Consider the following 17,764-nt stretch of genomic DNA (forward strand, 5'->3'; position numbering starts at 1 on the left):
CTGATCACCACTCTCTGGGTCCAGCTGCTTAATGACTTCCTTGCCCAGTTAATAGTTTTCTATCATACTAACTATTCTTCTATGTGGGGCAGTGTCAGCATACTGCAAGTCTTCATGCTTTTTAAATATTATTGAATAGCCACAGTGTGGAGATGAGGCACCTTTCTGCTAAGAGTCATCAGCCTCTGAAGTGGAAGAGCAGCATGGTCATCTACTCCCCAACAGAGATTAACCAGTCTCTTACTAAAGAGTGAGAAGACATATTAGATTTTTTGTTTTACCTTGATTCGGGAGTCCTTGTGTTCCATCATCTTGATTCTGCTCTCCATGATGCGGCTGGCGACGTACTTGTTGATGGGTGCCAGCAGCAGGATTAGACCCAGACCTCCAAGGGAAGACACTCCCATCTGCAGGTACAGAAGGTAGGCACTGACCAAAAACTGGAACGGGAGGCTCCATACTTCATGAAAGCTGGTGCAGAAGGTGATCACATTCTCCGTGTCAATGCTCATGAAATTCACAATCTCACCTGTGGAAAAGCGGGACAGGGTGGTGCCGTTGACCCGCAGGGATTTCTGATAGATGGAGGAGATAACTGCAGCTCGGACCATTATCACCACTTTGTCAACCTCATATGTGAACTGGTTGCACAGCAGAGCACCAAGGAAAGAGCTGGCAAAGAGTCCAACGGCATATAAGATCCCAAGGCTCAGAGGCTCCTCCCGGGTCTCCATGAAATTCACCAGTGAGTTGAGCAGGAGGGGGCCAGCAAAGCTCAGCATGCTGCCACCCAGCTTAAGTAGCCCCAGGGAGTAATATCTGAGCCCAAAGGTGGAGTGGAGCACAGACAGGAGGCTCACCTTCTTCTCGGGATCATTCTCAGCTGCAGCTAGTCCAGAGGACAAAGGTCGACCTCTGCCATCACTTTTAGTGAAGTTGCATGCGTTCACCTTAGCGGCCATCTTCGCTTGCCAGCAATTACTGAAGTGGGTAAAGACTGCCCTTGTTTGAAGCTTGTGAGGTAGAAGGTAGACATCTTGGGGTTGTTTCAGCTTCTTTTGGTACCCATGTTTTAGCAAAGGATTCAGCCAGAGGTAGAAAAACCGTGAAAGCCAGCTCTCCCCATCCTCACCAACGATCTGTGCATCGGAGGCCGGAGATCCTGCACCTGAAAGGAGTGGGGCACGTTCTGAGGCATCATTGATGGAGTCGAAATCTCGCCTGCTGGGGACGGGAGCAATGGATGCGAGCACATACACAGCCAGACAGGCCAGCTGGAGGCACGCGATGGTAAGCCTTGAGATGGAGGCTGGCTGGAGGGCGTAGGATGATACCCAAGACTGGCAGTAGGACAGCACAGAGATCACCAGAGTTGGCAAAGGCAGAAGCGCCAGAAGCACCAGAGCCAGAGGCCCTCGGGAGAGGCCGTGCACGGACCTCAGGAGCATGAGCAGTGCCAGGCCATGCGTGATCCACGCCAGTGCTGAGGTGGCTCCCGCCAGCACTTCCAAGGAGACGGTGCCCTGCCGTGGAAATACAGCTGCCAGGATTATATCAGCGAGAGAAAGGACAGCAAATAGGAAGGACACGAGGATCCGGCATTTCCAGCTCGGCCTGGAGAGGTTGTCATAGCCAGGAAATCTACAAAAGAGGAAGGAGGTCAATGCACAAAGATCTTATAATTCCAAAAAGAGAATTCTATGGGGAATAATTCATCTCTCTTCACTAGGAACCTGAGAAGCGCCCAACCCCTCTCTCACCTCACCAGCAGACACTTTGAAATGAAATTCTGGAATTTTTGGGACACATATAATGGCGGATTTTTAAAGGGTTACGCCGGTAATATCCGCGCGTAACCCTTTAAAACCCCTCCTGTGCGTCGAAGGGCCTATTTTGCATAGGCCCGGCGACGCGCGCAAGCTCCGGGACGCGCGTATGTCCTGGGGCTTGAAATAATGGGCGGGGAGTGGTTGGCGAGGGGGTGGGATCGAGGCATCCAGTACAGCGGATGTGCCAGGGGCTCATGCGCCGGCACTTGGCCGGCGCGCGCAACCTACGCCTGCCCGGAGGCAGGCACAACGTCGCCAACAAAGGTTGGGAGGGGTTTAGATAGGGCTGGGGGGCGGGGAAGGTAAAGGGGGTGGAAGGAAAGTTCCCTCCGAGGAGGCTCCGATTTCGGAGCGGCCTCGGAGGGAACAGAGAAAGCCATCGGGGCTCCCCTAGGGCTCGGCGCACGCAAGGTGCACAAGTGCGCACCCCCTTCTGCGCGCCAACCCCGGATATTATAACATGCGTGCACCGACCCTGGATTTTATAACATGCGCGTGCTGGATTTTATAACATGCGCGCGTTATAAAATCAGGCGTAGATTTGTGCATGCCGGGTTGCGTGCACAAATCTACGCCCACGCGTAGGTTTAAAAATCTGGTCTATAGTGAGAATGAAGAACATATCATAACACCCTACCAGAAATAGGGGATGCCATACAAACTTTTGCAACATAAAGCGGAAAAATATGAATAATTTTTCATTATAATGAGAGAGCATCAGTCCAAATGGAAGGCAGCAAATGCCAAATGTCCTCCTCTACCTCACTGAGAGGAAAGCTGGGTCACTTCAGTAACTAAGGGGAAAAAAACTCGGGTTCATCACCCCTGCAACAATTAAAGTGCAACACATCTCATCTATTACCAAATCTACAGCCAAGCACTGAAAAGATGCCTGGGGATGCTCTTACTCCCTGCTGCCTGTCCTAACAGGAGATAGAGGGGCTGGAAACACCCGGGGATGCTCTTACTCCCCGCTGCCTGTCCTAACAGGAGATAGAGGGGCTGGAAACACCCGGGGATGCTCTTACTCCCCGCTGCCTGTCCTAACAGGAGATATGGGGGCTGGAAACACCCGGGGATGCTCTTACTCCCCGCTGCCTGTCATAACAGGAGATAGAGGGGCTGGAAACACCCGGGGATGCTCTTACTCCCTGCTGCCTGTCCTAACAGGAGATAGAGGGGCTGGAAACACCCGGGGATGCTCTTACTCCCTGCTGCCTGTCCTAACAGGAGATAGAGGGGCTGCAAACACCCGGGGATGCTCTTACTCCCTGCTGCCTGTCATAACAGGAGATAGAGGGGCTGGAAACACCCGGGGACGCTCTTACTCCCCGCTGCCTGTCATAACAGGAGATAGAGGGGCTGGAAACGCCCGGGGATGCTCTTACTCCCTGCTGCCTGTCCTAACAGGAGATACAGGGGCTGGAAACACCCGGGGATGCTCTTACTCCCCGCTGCCTGTCCTAACAGGAGATACAGGGGCTGGAAACGCCCGAGGACGCTCTTACTCCCTGCTGCCTGTCCTAACAGGAGATAGAGGGGCTGGAAACACCCGGGGATGCTCTTACTCCCTGCTGCCTGTCCTAACAGGAGATACAGGGGCTGGAAACACCCGGGGATGCTCTTACTCCCCGCTGCCTGTCCTAACAGGAGATAGAGGGGCTGGAAACACCCGGGGATGCTCTTACTCCCTGCTGCCTGTCCTAACAGGAGATATGGGGGCTGGAAACACCCGGGGATGCTCTTACTCCCTGCTGCCTGTCCTAACAGGAGATACAGGGGCTGGAAACACCCGGGGATGCTCTTACTCCCCGCTGCCTGTCCTAACAGGAGATACGGGGGCTGGAAACACCCGGGGATGCTCTTACTCCCCGCTGCCTGTCCTAACAGGAGATAGAGGGGCTGGAAACACCCGGGGATGCTCTTACTCCCTGCTGCGTGTCCTAACAGGAGATATGGGGGCTGGAAACACCCGGGGATGCTCTTACTCCCTGCTGCCTGTCCTAACAGGAGATAGAGGGGCTGCAAACACCCGGGGATGCTCTTACTCCCCGCTGCCTGTCCTAACAGGAGATAGAGGGGCTGCAAACACCCGGGGATGCTCTTACTCCCTGCTGCCTGTCCTAACAGGAGATAGAGGGGCTGCAAACACCCGGGGATGCTCTTACTCCCTGCTGCCTGTCCTAACAGGAGATAGAGGGGCTGCAAACACCCGGGGATGCTCTTACTCCCTGCTGCCTGTCCTAACAGGAGATAGAGGGGCTGGAAACACCCGGGGATGCTCTTACTCCCCGCTGCCTGTCCTAACAGGAGATAGAGGGGCTGGAAACACCCGGGGATGCTCTTACTCCCCGCTGCCTGTCCTAACAGGAGATAGAGGGGCTGGAAACACCTGGGGATGCTCTTACTCCCCGCTGCCTGTCCTAACAGGAGATAGAGGGGCTGGAAACACCCGGGGATGCTCTTACTCCCCGCTGCCTGTCCTAACAGGAGATAGAGGGGCTGGAAACACCCGGGGATGCTCTTACTCCCCGCTGCCTGTCCTAACAGGAGATAGAGGGGCTGCAAACACCCGGGGATGCTCTTACTCTCCGCTGCCTGTCATAACAGGAGATAGAGGGGCTGGAAACACCCGGGGATGCTCTTACTCCCTGCTGCCTGTCCTAACAGGAGATAGAGGGGCTGGAAACACCCGGGGATGCTCTTACTCCCCGCTGCCTGTCCTAACAGGAGATATGGGGGCTGGAAACACCCGGGGATGCTCTTACTCCCCGCTGCCTGTCATAACAGGAGATAGAGGGGCTGGAAACACCCGGGGATGCTCTTACTCCCTGCTGCCTGTCCTAACAGGAGATAGAGGGGCTGGAAACACCCGGGGATGCTCTTACTCCCCGCTGCCTGTCCTAACAGGAGATAGAGGGGCTGCAAACACCCGGGGATGCTCTTACTCCCCGCTGCCTGTCATAACAGGAGATAGAGGGGCTGGAAACACCCGGGGATGCTCTTACTCCCTGCTGCCTGTCCTAACAGGAGATAGAGGGGCTGGAAACACCCGGGGATGCTCTTACTCCCCGCTGCCTGTCATAACAGGAGATAGAGGGGCTGGAAACACCCGGGGATGCTCTTACTCCCCGCTGCCTGTCCTAACAGGAGATAGAGGGGCTGGAAACACCCGGGGATGCTCTTACTCCCTGCTGCCTGTCCTAACAGGAGATATGGGGGCTGGAAACACCCGGGGATGCTCTTACTCCCCGCTGCCTGTCCTAACAGGAGATAGAGGGGCTGGAAACACCCGGGGATGCTCTTACTCCCCGCTGCCTGTCCTAACAGGAGATAGAGGGGCTGGAAACACCCGGGGATGCTCTTACTCCCCGCTGCCTGTCCTAACAGGAGATAGAGGGGCTGGAAACACCCGGGGATGCTCTTACTCCCCGCTGCCTGTCCTAACAGGAGATAGAGGGGCTGGAAACACCCGGGGATGCTCTTACTCCCCGCTGCCTGTCCTAACAGGAGATATGGGGGCTGGAAACACCCGGGGATGCTCTTACTCCCCGCTGCCTGTCATAACAGGAGATAGAGGGGCTGGAAACACCCGGGGATGCTCTTACTCCCTGCTGCCTGTCCTAACAGGAGATAGAGGGGCTGGAAACACCCGGGGATGCTCTTACTCCCCGCTGCCTGTCCTAACAGGAGATAGAGGGGCTGCAAACACCCGGGGATGCTCTTACTCCCTGCTGCCTGTCATAACAGGAGATAGAGGGGCTGGAAACACCCGGGGATGCTCTTACTCCCTGCTGCCTGTCCTAACAGGAGATAGAGGGGCTGGAAACACCCGGGGATGCTCTTACTCCCCGCTGCCTGTCATAACAGGAGATAGAGGGGCTGGAAACACCCGGGGATGCTCTTACTCCCCGCTGCCTGTCCTAACAGGAGATAGAGGGGCTGGAAACACCCGGGGATGCTCTTACTCCCTGCTGCCTGTCCTAACAGGAGATATGGGGGCTGGAAACACCCGGGGATGCTCTTACTCCCCGCTGCCTGTCCTAACAGGAGATAGAGGGGCTGGAAACACCCGGGGATGCTCTTACTCCCCGCTGCCTGTCCTAACAGGAGATAGAGGGGCTGGAAACACCCGGGGATGCTCTTACTCCCCGCTGCCTGTCCTAACAGGAGATAGAGGGGCTGGAAACACCCGGGGATGCTCTTACTCCCCGCTGCCTGTCCTAACAGGAGATAGAGGGGCTGCAAACACCCGGGGATGCTCTTACTCCCTGCTGCCTGTCATAACAGGAGATAGAGGGGCTGGAAACACCCGGGGATGCTCTTACTCCCTGCTGCCTGTCCTAACAGGAGATAGAGGGGCTGGAAACACCCGGGGATGCTCTTACTCCCCGCTGCCTGTCATAACAGGAGATAGAGGGGCTGGAAACACCCGGGGATGCTCTTACTCCCTGCTGCCTGTCCTAACAGGAGATAGAGGGGCTGGAAACACCCGGGGATGCTCTTACTCCCTGCTGCCTGTCCTAACAGGAGATATGGGGGCTGGAAACACCTGGGGATGCTCTTACTCCCCGCTGCCTGTCCTAACAGGAGATAGAGGGGCTGGAAACACCCGGGGATGCTCTTACTCCCCGCTGCCTGTCCTAACAGGAGATAGAGGGGCTGGAAACACCCGGGGATGCTCTTACTCCCCGCTGCCTGTCATAACAGGAGATAGAGGGGCTGGAAACACCCGGGGATGCTCTTACTCCCCGCTGCCTGTCCTAACAGGAGATATGGGGGCTGGAAACACCCGGGGATGCTCTTACTCCCCGCTGCCTGTCCTAACAGGAGATAGAGGGGCTGGAAACACCCGGGGATGCTCTTACTCCCCGCTGCCTGTCCTAACAGGAGATAGAGGGGCTGGAAACACCCGGGGATGCTCTTACTCCCCGCTGCCTGTCCTAACAGGAGATAGAGGGGCTGGAAACACCCGGGGATGCTCTTACTCCCTGCTGCCTGGCTAACAGGAGATAGAGGGGCTGGAAACACCTCGGGATGATTTTTATTCCCATATGATAAACAAGAAAAAAAGCACAGGTCTGCTTCTACAGTCAACTGTATAAGCAAAGCACATCAAGCAGCACTGTCTGAATTTTCAAGAAAGCTCATTACCCAGTGAAAAATGTTACTAGCTGACAATTTGATGGGTATCATAGGATTTGGGGATAATTGCACAGAGCGACAGAGAAATATGGGCGTAATCTGCACAGAGTGGCAGTTCCTACCTTAAGCTTGCTGGGCAGACCAGTCTGCCATTACTATTATGTTACTATGCAGTAGTGTGGTTGCCATGCTAGTCCACTTGAATGCACAAAGATAAGCATTAACAAATAAAAACAAAAAAATGTATAATTAGCTGATACCATTTTACTGGACTCTTAATACATGTGATAGAAGGAAGAAAAAATGCTGGAAATAGTCTTGTTTCGTACACCATATGCTACAGTATGATAGGAGGTAGAAGGAAGAGTTTATCTTTTTGCAGAGGACACAAATATCTGCAACAGAGTGGACACCCCAGGGAGAGCAGACAGAATGAGAAGTGATCTAAGAAAACTTGAGGAGTGGTTGAAGGCTTCACAGTTAAAATTCAAGGCAAAAAAAGTGCTGAGTCATGTACTTAGTGGATAATATTCAACAACTGGCCGGCTTGGAAACTTAGCCAGATAAATATATCCGGCTAACCTTGGCAGGATATTTAGTTACGCTGAGAGTTAGAGTGTATTGCACTGAATGAAGAGTTAGGCAAAACTGGTATCTCAGAGCCCCAGTGGAAGGAGGATAACCAATGGGACAGTGCGATACCAGCGTACAAATTATACCGCAATGATAGGGGAGGTGGCATCATATTTAGGGATGGCATAGAGTCCAACAGGATCCTGCAGGAGACCAAATGCACTGTGACATCTCTATGGATAGAAATCCCATCTATTATGGGGAAGAGCATAGCAGTGGGGGTATTCTACCATCTGCTGGCCAGAAAGAACAGAGCGACGATAAAATGCTAACAGAAATTAGGGAAGCTAAAGAATTAGGCAACAGCGCAATAATGGGAGATTTAATTACCGAATACTGACTAGGTGAATGTCATATCACAGCTTGCTAGGGAGGTAAAGTTTCCAGATGAAATAAAGGATCGCTTCACGGAGCAACTGGTTCAGGAGCTGATGAGAGAAAGAGCTATTTTAGACCTAATCCTTAGTGGAACGCAGGCAAAGGTGATGCTAACGCAATCACATTTGACTTAGTAACTGGAGGGAGGACATTAAGGAAAACTACATCTCTAGCATTTAACTTTCAAAAGGGAGCGTATGATAAAATGAGGAAAACAGACAAAAGATAAAAAGACAACTGCTGCAAAGATTCACAGTTTACATCAGGCATGGACATTGTTTCAAAATACCATCTTGGAAGCCCAGACCATTAAAAAAGGCAGAAGGAAAGACTGCTGGCATGTTTAAAAGGTGATACGGCAGTAAAAGGAAATTTTAAAAGAAGCTTGTTGTAGAGGCAAAAACTCATAATACATTTGAAGCAGGAAGCCTGTGACATTAAACGAGCACTTAGGGAAGACAAGGCCATAGCAGGAAAACTAAAATCTTTGCTTTGGTGTGTACTGAGGAAGGTGTTGGGGGAAGACTCATGCCAGAAAAAGTATTTAATGGTAATGATTAGGAGGAATTGAAACAAATCACAGTGAACTGAGAATATATGATAGGACAAACTGACAAACTAAAAAGAGTAGCAAATCACCTGAACCATATGGTTTACAACCAAGAATTCTGAAAAAACTAAAAAATGAAATTGCAGACCTATTACTTGCAGTTTGTAACCTATCATAAAAATTGTCCATTGTACCTGAAGATTGCAGGGTGGCCAATGTAACACCAATCTTTAAAAAGGGCTGCAGGAGTGATCTGGGAAACTACAGACCAGTGCTGGGAAAAATCATAAAAACTATTCTAAAGGATAAAATTGCAGAGCACATAGATAGATCTGGTTCAATGGGACAAAGCCATCTTGGATTTAGCCAAGGGAAGTCTTGTCATAGGCTTTGCTGCTAGGAATAGCACATTTGGATTTTCAGAAACTGTTTAACAATGTCCTTCATGACAGCCTCTTCGGGAAATCATGGGATAGGAGGCAATGTTCTATTGTGAATTGCAAACTGGTTCAAAGATAGGAAACAAAGAGTAGGATTAAATGGTCTGCAGAAGAAAATGATAAACAGTGGACCTGTGCTTTTCAGTATATATCATCTGATATGATTGTTTTCCTTGACCAATTAGAGGTTGATACCACCAATTTAAAAATGGCTACTTTGGACGATGAAGCATTGTACACCTCTATCCCTCAAGATGAGACTATAGAAATTGCTTATACTTATTTTGAGAGACGTCCCAGACCCCATCGGATTCCAAGTGACTTTCTATTACAACTGCTAGAAATAGCTTTTGAAACAAAATGTTTTTGCATTCAATCATGATTTTTTCCAGCAAACTTGTAGAACAGCCATGGGGGCCACCATGGCCCCAGATTTGGCCAATTTATATATGAACATTTTTGAAGAACGATGGCTTACCCACCATGCTTTTGACAGTCACCTGGTCATCTGGAAATGATACATTGACGACGTTTTTGTCCTGTGGAGAGGTGATGAAGACATCTTCAATTCTTTTTTACAGTGGTTGAATTCCCTTAATGTTAATTTGAAATTTATTGCTGAAATTCAATGTGTGTCTCTTTCTTTTCTGGACATAAAGATTACTATTATTGATGGTAAATTCATGGCCTCTATATTCCGCAAGACTGTGAGTTCTAATACATACTTGCATTTTGTCAGTGCTCATCCCAGGAACTTTAAATTGAATCTTCCCGTGAGCCAGTTTATCCGGCTAAGACGCCTTTGTAATACCTTGGCTGATTTTGAGATCCAGTCTGAACTGCTATGTGAGCGTTTTCTAGCTCGTGGCTACCCACAGTAAAGTGTTCGTAAAGCCTATGTGCAAGCAAAATTTTCTCAACGAGAGTGGCTTTTTCTTCCACGCTCTGCAGATGACTCCACCCACCATACTTTTCTGATGTTCATGTGATTCGAAAATCTATTCTGAAATACTGGCACATATTACAAACTTATGATATTTTTCAAACACCTCCATGGATCACCTTTTCACATGCTACTAATCTTAGGAATATGTTGGTGAGATCAGATTGCTCTATCATTCCTGATTCAAATGACATCATGAAAGGATCACATCATCCATGCAATAGTTGCTCAGTATGTGCTTCCTCAATGAACATTCAGGATTCATTGGTTTTGAAATCGGGTTATAAAATCTTTTTGAAATACAAAACCACATGTGTTTCCACCATGGTGATCTATTTAATCCGATGTCCTTTTGAGTTTGTCTATATTGGGAAGACCAAACGTCTTTTGAAAACTCGGATGATAGAACACAGGTCCAATATAAAACATGCCTGAGTCGATGAACCCATGTTATCACACTGCATTGAATTTGGACATTGTTTTAATGATCTCTTCTTTTGTGCCATTGGACACATTCCTATACTCTGGCATGGAGGTGATCGCGAATTGTTACTGCTACAGACTGAACAACATTGGATTTACAGACTAAATACTGTTGTTCCACATGGGTTAAACACTGTACTTGATCTACATGTGTTCTTGGGATAAATGAGCTTTTATGTCTGATCTTATATTCTTGACAGTGTTCTTGGTGAACAGGAAGAAGTGTCATTGATGTTTTGCATTTCAGGGACATCATACGAGAGTTGGATATTTATTTAAAGAGACATAAGCCTTGGCTTCAGTTCCTCCGTTTCCTGTGACGTAGACGTAGTGTCCATTTTGAGATGGTAGCCTTTTTGACATCAAGATAAGTATTTTTTCATCTTCATTATTGGTGAATTTCTATAATGGTACTATTATTATCTTTAGGTTAAGACTCTGTGTTTAAAGATGTTCGCATGCCCCTGAGGAAGCTGTGCTGTGAAACACCGGCCATGTTGGGCTGTTTGTGAATGATAGTAAAGAGTCTACTTTTGACATATTCTGAGGACAGATGACAATTTTATATTAATATATAAATACATAAAAAAAGAAGTTTTTTGAATTAAAAAGAATTTTTGGAAGGTGAATGATTATAAGACCGGTTGGTTTCTGTTGAAGTTAAACAACGTCAGGCTTGCTGACAGCTTCTATTAAGGCTAGACTTAAACATACTTTTGGTTTCCACTTTTTTGTTGCGATTTAGTTGGTGTGGTTAACCACTGACTCCCTTTGATTAAGATTTCAATTACCTCATTATTGACTGGGTAAATGTAACATCAGAACGTGCTAGAGACAAAGTTCATGGATGTAACCGGTATGATGTCCCCACTAATACCGGTATATAAAAGTTTCTAAATAAATAAATAAATAAATAAATGTAATACATGATTGCTTCATGGAGCAATTGGTTCAGGAACCAACAAGAGAGGGAGCTATTTTAGATTTAATTCTTAGTGGAACGCAGGATTTGGTGAGAGAGGTAATGGTGGTGGGGACACTTGGCAATAGTGATCATAACATGATCAAATTTAAACTAATAACTGGAAGGGGGACAATAAGTAAATCTGCAGCTCTAACACTAAACTTTCAAAAGGGAAACTTTGATAAAATGAAGAAAATAGAAAAAAACTGAAAGGTGCAGCTGCAAAGGTTAAAAGTGCTCAACAGGCATGGACAAAAATACAATCCTAGAGGCGCAGTCCATATGTATTCCACACTTCAGAAAGGTGGAAGGAAGGCAAAACGATTACCGTCATGGTTAAAAGGTGAGGTGAAAAAGGCTATTTTAGCCAAAAAAAAAAAATCCTTCAAAAATTGGAAGAAGGATCCATCTGAAGAAAACAGGATAAAACATAAGCATTGTCAAGTTAAGTGTAAAACATTGATAAGAAAGGCGGAGAGAATTTGAAATGAAGTTAGCCATAGAGGCAAAAACTCATAATAAAAACTTTTAAAATTATATTCAAAGCAAGAAACCTGTGAGGGAGTCGGTTGGATCATTAGATGACCGAGGGGTTGAAGGGGCTTCTAGAGAAGATAAGGCCATTGCAGAAAGACTAAATGAATTCTTTGCTTCTGTGTTTACTAATGAGGATGTTGGGGAGATACCAGTTCCGGAGATGGTTTTCAGGGGTGATGAGTCAGACGAAGTGAACAAAATCACTGTGAACCTGGAAGATGTAGTAGGCCAGATTGGCAAACTAAAGAGTAGCAAATCACCTGGACCGGATGGTATGCATCCTAGGGTACTGAAGGAACTCAAAAATGAAATTTCTGATCTATTAGTTAAAATTTGTAACTTATCATTAAAATTATCCGTTGTACCTGAAGACTGGAGGATAGCAAATATAACCCCAATATTTAAAAAAGGATCCAGGGGCAATTGTTGGATTCGTGGACCCTTGGGCCGGTCGGAACCAGAAGGTGAACCGCTGAGTGAGGGGGCGGCGGTGGTCCCGACCGGGAGGCGGCAAGGACGGAGTTGTGGATGGCCTGAGGAAGACCCTAGGAAGCCCTATGCGACCAAGGGCTTTGGCAAGGAAGAATGCAACGGTGGAACTGGCACAGTGGTGAGAAGGTCTTCGCCCTGGAAGCCGATCCTCCCCCGAGAGGAGCTCGTAGGAGTTCGGCCGCTGGGACTTAGGAGATTCACCCTGGAAGCCGGAGTCCCCCCAGGAGGAGCCCGTAGGAACCCGGCCGCTGGGACTTAGGAGGGCCCGCGGGGGCCGAATCAGATGGAGTCCAAGGTCGAGTGCCAGAGGGTCGTCGCTCACCAGTCCAGAGTCGTGTACCAGAGAATCGTCGCTTGCCAGTCCAGAATCAGGAACCAAGGGATCACCGTAAGCCGAACCGGGGTCAGAAGCCAGAGAATCGTCGTAAGCCAGTCCAGAATCAGGAACCAAGGGATCACCGTAAGCCGAACCGGGGTCAGAAGCCAGAGAATCGTCGTAAGCCAGTCCAGAATCAGGAACCAAGGGATCACCGTAAGCCGAACCGGGGTCAGAAGCCAGAGAATCGTCGTAAGCCAGTCCGGAGTCAGGAACCAATGGAGACCGAGTCGACAGAAGAACGCAGCAACTGGAGACAGGAAAAACCCTGGGAACCTCGTTGCAAGGCAGAGAAGAGGAGCAACTGCAGGGCTTAAATAGCCCTGCAGCGTCTGACGTCATCGGAGGCCGTCCCCTGCTTCTCCCGCGCTGGCCCCTTTAAGAAGGGAGCTCAGCCGCGCGCGCGCACGTCTAGGGGGCGGAGCCAGCTGCCTCGAGACGCCGTCCGCTCCTCCGAGGCAGGAGCGCAGCGCCGGAGGCCCGTGCAGGGCCGAGCGAGGAGGAACGGAGCCGGGCAGCGCCATGGGCGGGCGCCGACCCTGGGACCGGCCTGGGAACGCGTTCGGACCGCGCCACGGGTGAGTGCCGGCCCCGGGTCGGTCCTGGGGTTGCAACAGCAATCCAGGTAACTGTAGACCAGTGAGCCTGACTTCAGTGTCGGGAAAAATACTGGAAACTATTCTCAAGATCAAAATCGTAGAGCATATAGAAAGACATGGTTTAATGGAACACAGTCAGCATGGATTTACCCAAGGGAAGTCTTACCTAACAAATCTGCTTCATTTTTTTGAAGGGTTAATAAACGTGGATAAAGGTGAACTGGTAGATGCAGTGTATTTGGATTTTCAGAAGGCGTTTGACAAAGTCCCTCATGAGAGGCTTCTAAGAAAACTAAAATGTCATGGGATAGGAGGCGATGTCCTTTCGTGGGTTACAAACTGGTTAAACAGAGTAGGATTAAATGGTCAATTTTCTCAGTAGAAGGGAGTGGACAGTGGAATGCCTCAGGGATCTGTACTTGGACCGGTGCTTTTCAATGTATATATAAATGATCTGGATAGGAATACGACGAGTGAGGTTATCAAATTTGCAGATGATACAAAATTATTCAGAGTAGTTAAATCACAAGCAGACTGAGATACATTACAGGAGGACCTTGCAAGACTGGAAGATTGGGCATCCAAATGGCAGATGAAATTTAATGTGGACAAGTGCAAGGTGATGCATATAGGGAAAAATAACCCTTGCTGTAGTTACACGATGTTAGGTTCCATATTAGGTGCTACAACCCAAGAAAGAGATCTAGGTGTCATAGTGGATAATAGTTTAAAATCGTCAGCTCAGTGGGCTGCAGCAGTCAAAAAAGCAAACAGAATGTTTATTTATTTATTTGTTAGCTTTTCTATACCGACATTCGTGGGTACATCATGCCGGTTTACATTGTAACTGTTTAACAAGAGGAGAAATACAATTAACAGGAGGGGGAGCGGGAGCAGCGGAGAAGAGAGGAGAGAGAGCAGCAGCATGAATGAAAGGGGAAGTAAAGAAATTGATAGGAACAGAACTGAGAGCTGTAAAGATATAAAATATATACATGATAAAATTAAAACAAAATATGTACGTGTTATAGTGGCGGATACATGAAATACATGAAGGCTATATGGGTACATGAAATACCTCTAATAAAGGTAAAATATACAAGATAGAAATAAAATTATACATGTTATCGAGGAGGATATGCATAGGAAACGTAAGTGACTGGAGACAACTGCTGGGAACCAGGGTGGGATGGAGTGAAAACGAGTGGCAGTAAACGGGGGGGGGGGGGGGGGGGGGGGGGGGGGGGGGGGACAAAGGGTAAGAAATTACTACTTCTTACTATGTACATTATGAGAAAGACAGAAGAGAGAAGTCCTGGAGGGAGATGCCATAGTAATTAGGGTCTGAGCTATGTTTGCTCCGGGTCTGGATAGGACATTTTAAAGAGCCCTGTCTTGATTCCTTTTTTAAATTTGCACAGAGAAGGCTCTAAGCGGAGTTCAGTGGCAAGGTATTCCAGAGGGAGGGACCGGCAATGGAGAAAGCTCTTTCTCTAGTGAAGGTAAAGTGTGAGGTTTTGAGGGTGGGAGTGTATAGGGTACCCGCAAGCTTGGATCGGGCAACAAATTTCACAGTTTGTGCATCGAGTGAAAAATAATTTTCTCCGATTAGTCTTAAATGTGCCCCATGCTAACTTCATGGAGTGCCCCCTAGTCTTTCTATTATCCGAAAGAGTAAATAACCGATTCACATCTACCCGTTCTAGACCTCTCATGATCTTAAACACCTCTATCATATCCCCCCCTCAGTCGTCTCTTCTCCAAGCTGAAAAGTCCTAACCTCTTTAGTCTTTCCTCATAGGGGAGCTGTTCCATCCCCTTTATCATTTTGGTTGCCCTTCTCTGTACCTTCTCCATTGCAATTATATCTTTTTTGAGATGCGGCGATCAGAATTGTACACAGTATTCAAGGTGCGGTCTCACCATGGAGCGATACAGAGGCATTATGACATTTTCCGTTCTATTAACCATTCCCTTCCTAATAATTCCTAACATTCTACATACCCAAGACTTCCGCACAGTCCTACAGACCACTTTACTATCTAAGCTGGATTATTGCCTAGTACTACAGACAGACTTGGATTTGTGCTAGAGGCTGAGAGAGAGCAAACGTGCATCTCTCACGCAGGGAGAGGATGGAGAGGTGAGTGCAGGAGCTTACCGGGGCGAGCCCACATAACAGGCGCTGGTTACAGCAAGAACGGCGTGAGGGAGGGTGTTTAACACCAGCCGGTTAAAGCAGTGCCCGACGCTGCCATGGACCCCAAACCGGGAGTGGGTCCGAGGCACTGGTACCGCAGAGACCCGCCAGAACCTCCTCCATCTTCTGTGCCAGTGAGGAAACAGCAGCTCTGAGTCTGCAGAAGGGAAAGGCAAAATATATAAATAGACATAAAAATATATACACAAGCCCTGGAGGCCTCACATACCCATCCCCAGGAGACAAGCACAACCAGGAAATCACAGCCAGAAAACACTGAGCACTTCTGAGGTTCACAAGCAGCACACGCAAGCGGCCATGAATCTTACACTCCAACTGAGATAAAAGCAAGCACTCACAGGGGGCACTGATTCCCCCACCCCCATCCCTCCCTCACCTGGGAGAAAGCAGGGAGCACTGACAGGGGGCACTGATTCCCCCACCCCCATCCCTCCCTCACCTGGGAGAAAGCAGGGAGCACTGACAGGGGGCACTGATTCCCCCACCCCCATCCCTCCCTCACCTGAGATAAAGCAGGAAGCACTGACAGGGGGCACTGATTCCCCCACCCCCATCCCTCCCTCTCCTGGGATAAAGCAGGAAGCACTGACAGGGGGCACTGATTCCCCCACCCCCATCCCTCCCTCTCCTGGGATAAAGCAGGAAGCACTGACAGGGGGCACTGATTCCCTCACCTGAGATAAAGCAGGGAGCACTGACAGGGGGCACTGATTCCCCCACCCCCATCCCTCCCTCTCCTGGGATAAAGCAGGGAGCACTGACAGGGGGCACTGATTCCCCCACCCCCATCCCTCCCTCTCCTGGGATAAAGCAGGGAGCACTGACAGGGGGCACTGATTCCCCCACCCCCATCCCTCCCTCACCTGAGATAAAGCAGGGAGCACTGACAGGGGGCACTGATTCCCCCACCCCCATCCCTCCCTCACCTGAGATAAAGCAGGGAGCACTGACAGGGGGCACTGATTCCCCCACCCCCGTCCCTCCCTCTCCTGAGATAAAGCAGGGAGCACTGACAGGGGGCACTGATTCCCCCACCCCCGTCCCTCCCTCTCCTGAGATAAAGCAGGGAGCACTGACAGGGGGCACTGATTCCTCCACCTCCATCCCTCCCTCACCTGAGATAAAGCAGGGAGCACTGACAGGGGGCACTGATTCCCTCACCTGAGATAAAGCAGGGAGCACTGACAGGGGGCACAGATTCCCCCACCCCCGTCCCTCCCTCTCCTGAGATAAAGCAGGGAGCACTGACAGGGGGCACTAATACCCCCCACCCCGTCCCTCCCTCTCCTGGGATAAAGCAGGGAGCACTGACAGGGGGCACTGATTCCCCCACCTCCATCCCTCCCTCACCTGAGATACAGCAGGGAGCACTGACAGGGGGCACTGATTCCTCCACCCCCATCCCTCTCTCACCTGAGATAAAGCAGGGAGCACTGACAGGGGGCACTGATTCCCCCACCCCCATCCCTCCCTCACCTGAGATAAAGCAGGGAGCACTGACAGGGGGCACTGATTCCCCCACCCCCATCCCTCCCTCACCTGAGATAAAGCAGGGAGCACTGACAGGGGGCACTGATTCCCCCACCCCCATCCCTCCCTCACCTGAGATAAAGCAGGGAGCACTGACAGGGGGCACTGATTCCCCCACCTGTCCCTCCCTCTCCTGGGATAAAGCAGGGAGCACTGACAGGGGGCACTGATTCCCCCACCCCCATCCCTCCCTCACCTGAGATAAAGCAGGGAGCAATGACAGGGGGCACTGATTCCCCCACCCTCGCCCCTCCCTCTCCTGAGATAAAGCAGGGAGCACTGACAGGGGGCACTAATACCCCCACCCCCGTCCCTCCCTCACCTGAGATAAAGCAGGGAGCACTGACAGGGGGCACTGATTCCCCCACCCCCATCCCTCCCTTACCTGAGATAAAGCAGGGAGCACTGACAGGGGGCACTGATTCCCCCACCACCATCCCTCCCTCACCTGAGATAAAGCAGGGAGCACTGATAGGGGGCACTGATTCCCCACCCCCATCCCTCCCTCTCCTGGGATAAAGCAGGGAGCACTGACAGGGGGCACTGATTCCTCCACCTCCGTCCTTTCCTCACCTGAGATAAAGCAGGGAGCACTGACAGGGGGCACTGATTCCTCCACCTCCGTCCTTTCCTCACCTGAGATA

At 49.9% G+C, this 17,764-nt stretch overlaps 1 protein-coding gene across 5 annotated transcripts in view; it reads right to left on the bottom strand.

Moving 5' to 3' along the window:
* LOC115086663 (multidrug resistance-associated protein 7-like) overlaps positions 1–17,764 on the bottom strand; it is a 174,801-nt gene that overhangs the window by 126,175 nt on the left and 30,862 nt on the right. For all 5 annotated transcript variants that reach the window (XM_029592826.1, XM_029592829.1, XM_029592827.1 and 2 more), the window contains exons 2-3: positions 15,531–15,726; positions 282–1,641 (exon numbers count right to left, since the gene is read on the bottom strand). In XM_029592826.1, coding sequence (XP_029448686.1) covers positions 282–1,641; positions 15,531–15,726 — 1,556 coding nt within the window. The remainder of the gene's footprint in view (positions 1–281; positions 1,642–15,530; positions 15,727–17,764) is intronic.

This window comes from Rhinatrema bivittatum, chromosome 3 (genome assembly GCF_901001135.1).
Source record: "Rhinatrema bivittatum chromosome 3, aRhiBiv1.1, whole genome shotgun sequence".
Lineage (NCBI taxonomy): Eukaryota > Metazoa > Chordata > Amphibia > Gymnophiona > Rhinatrematidae > Rhinatrema > Rhinatrema bivittatum.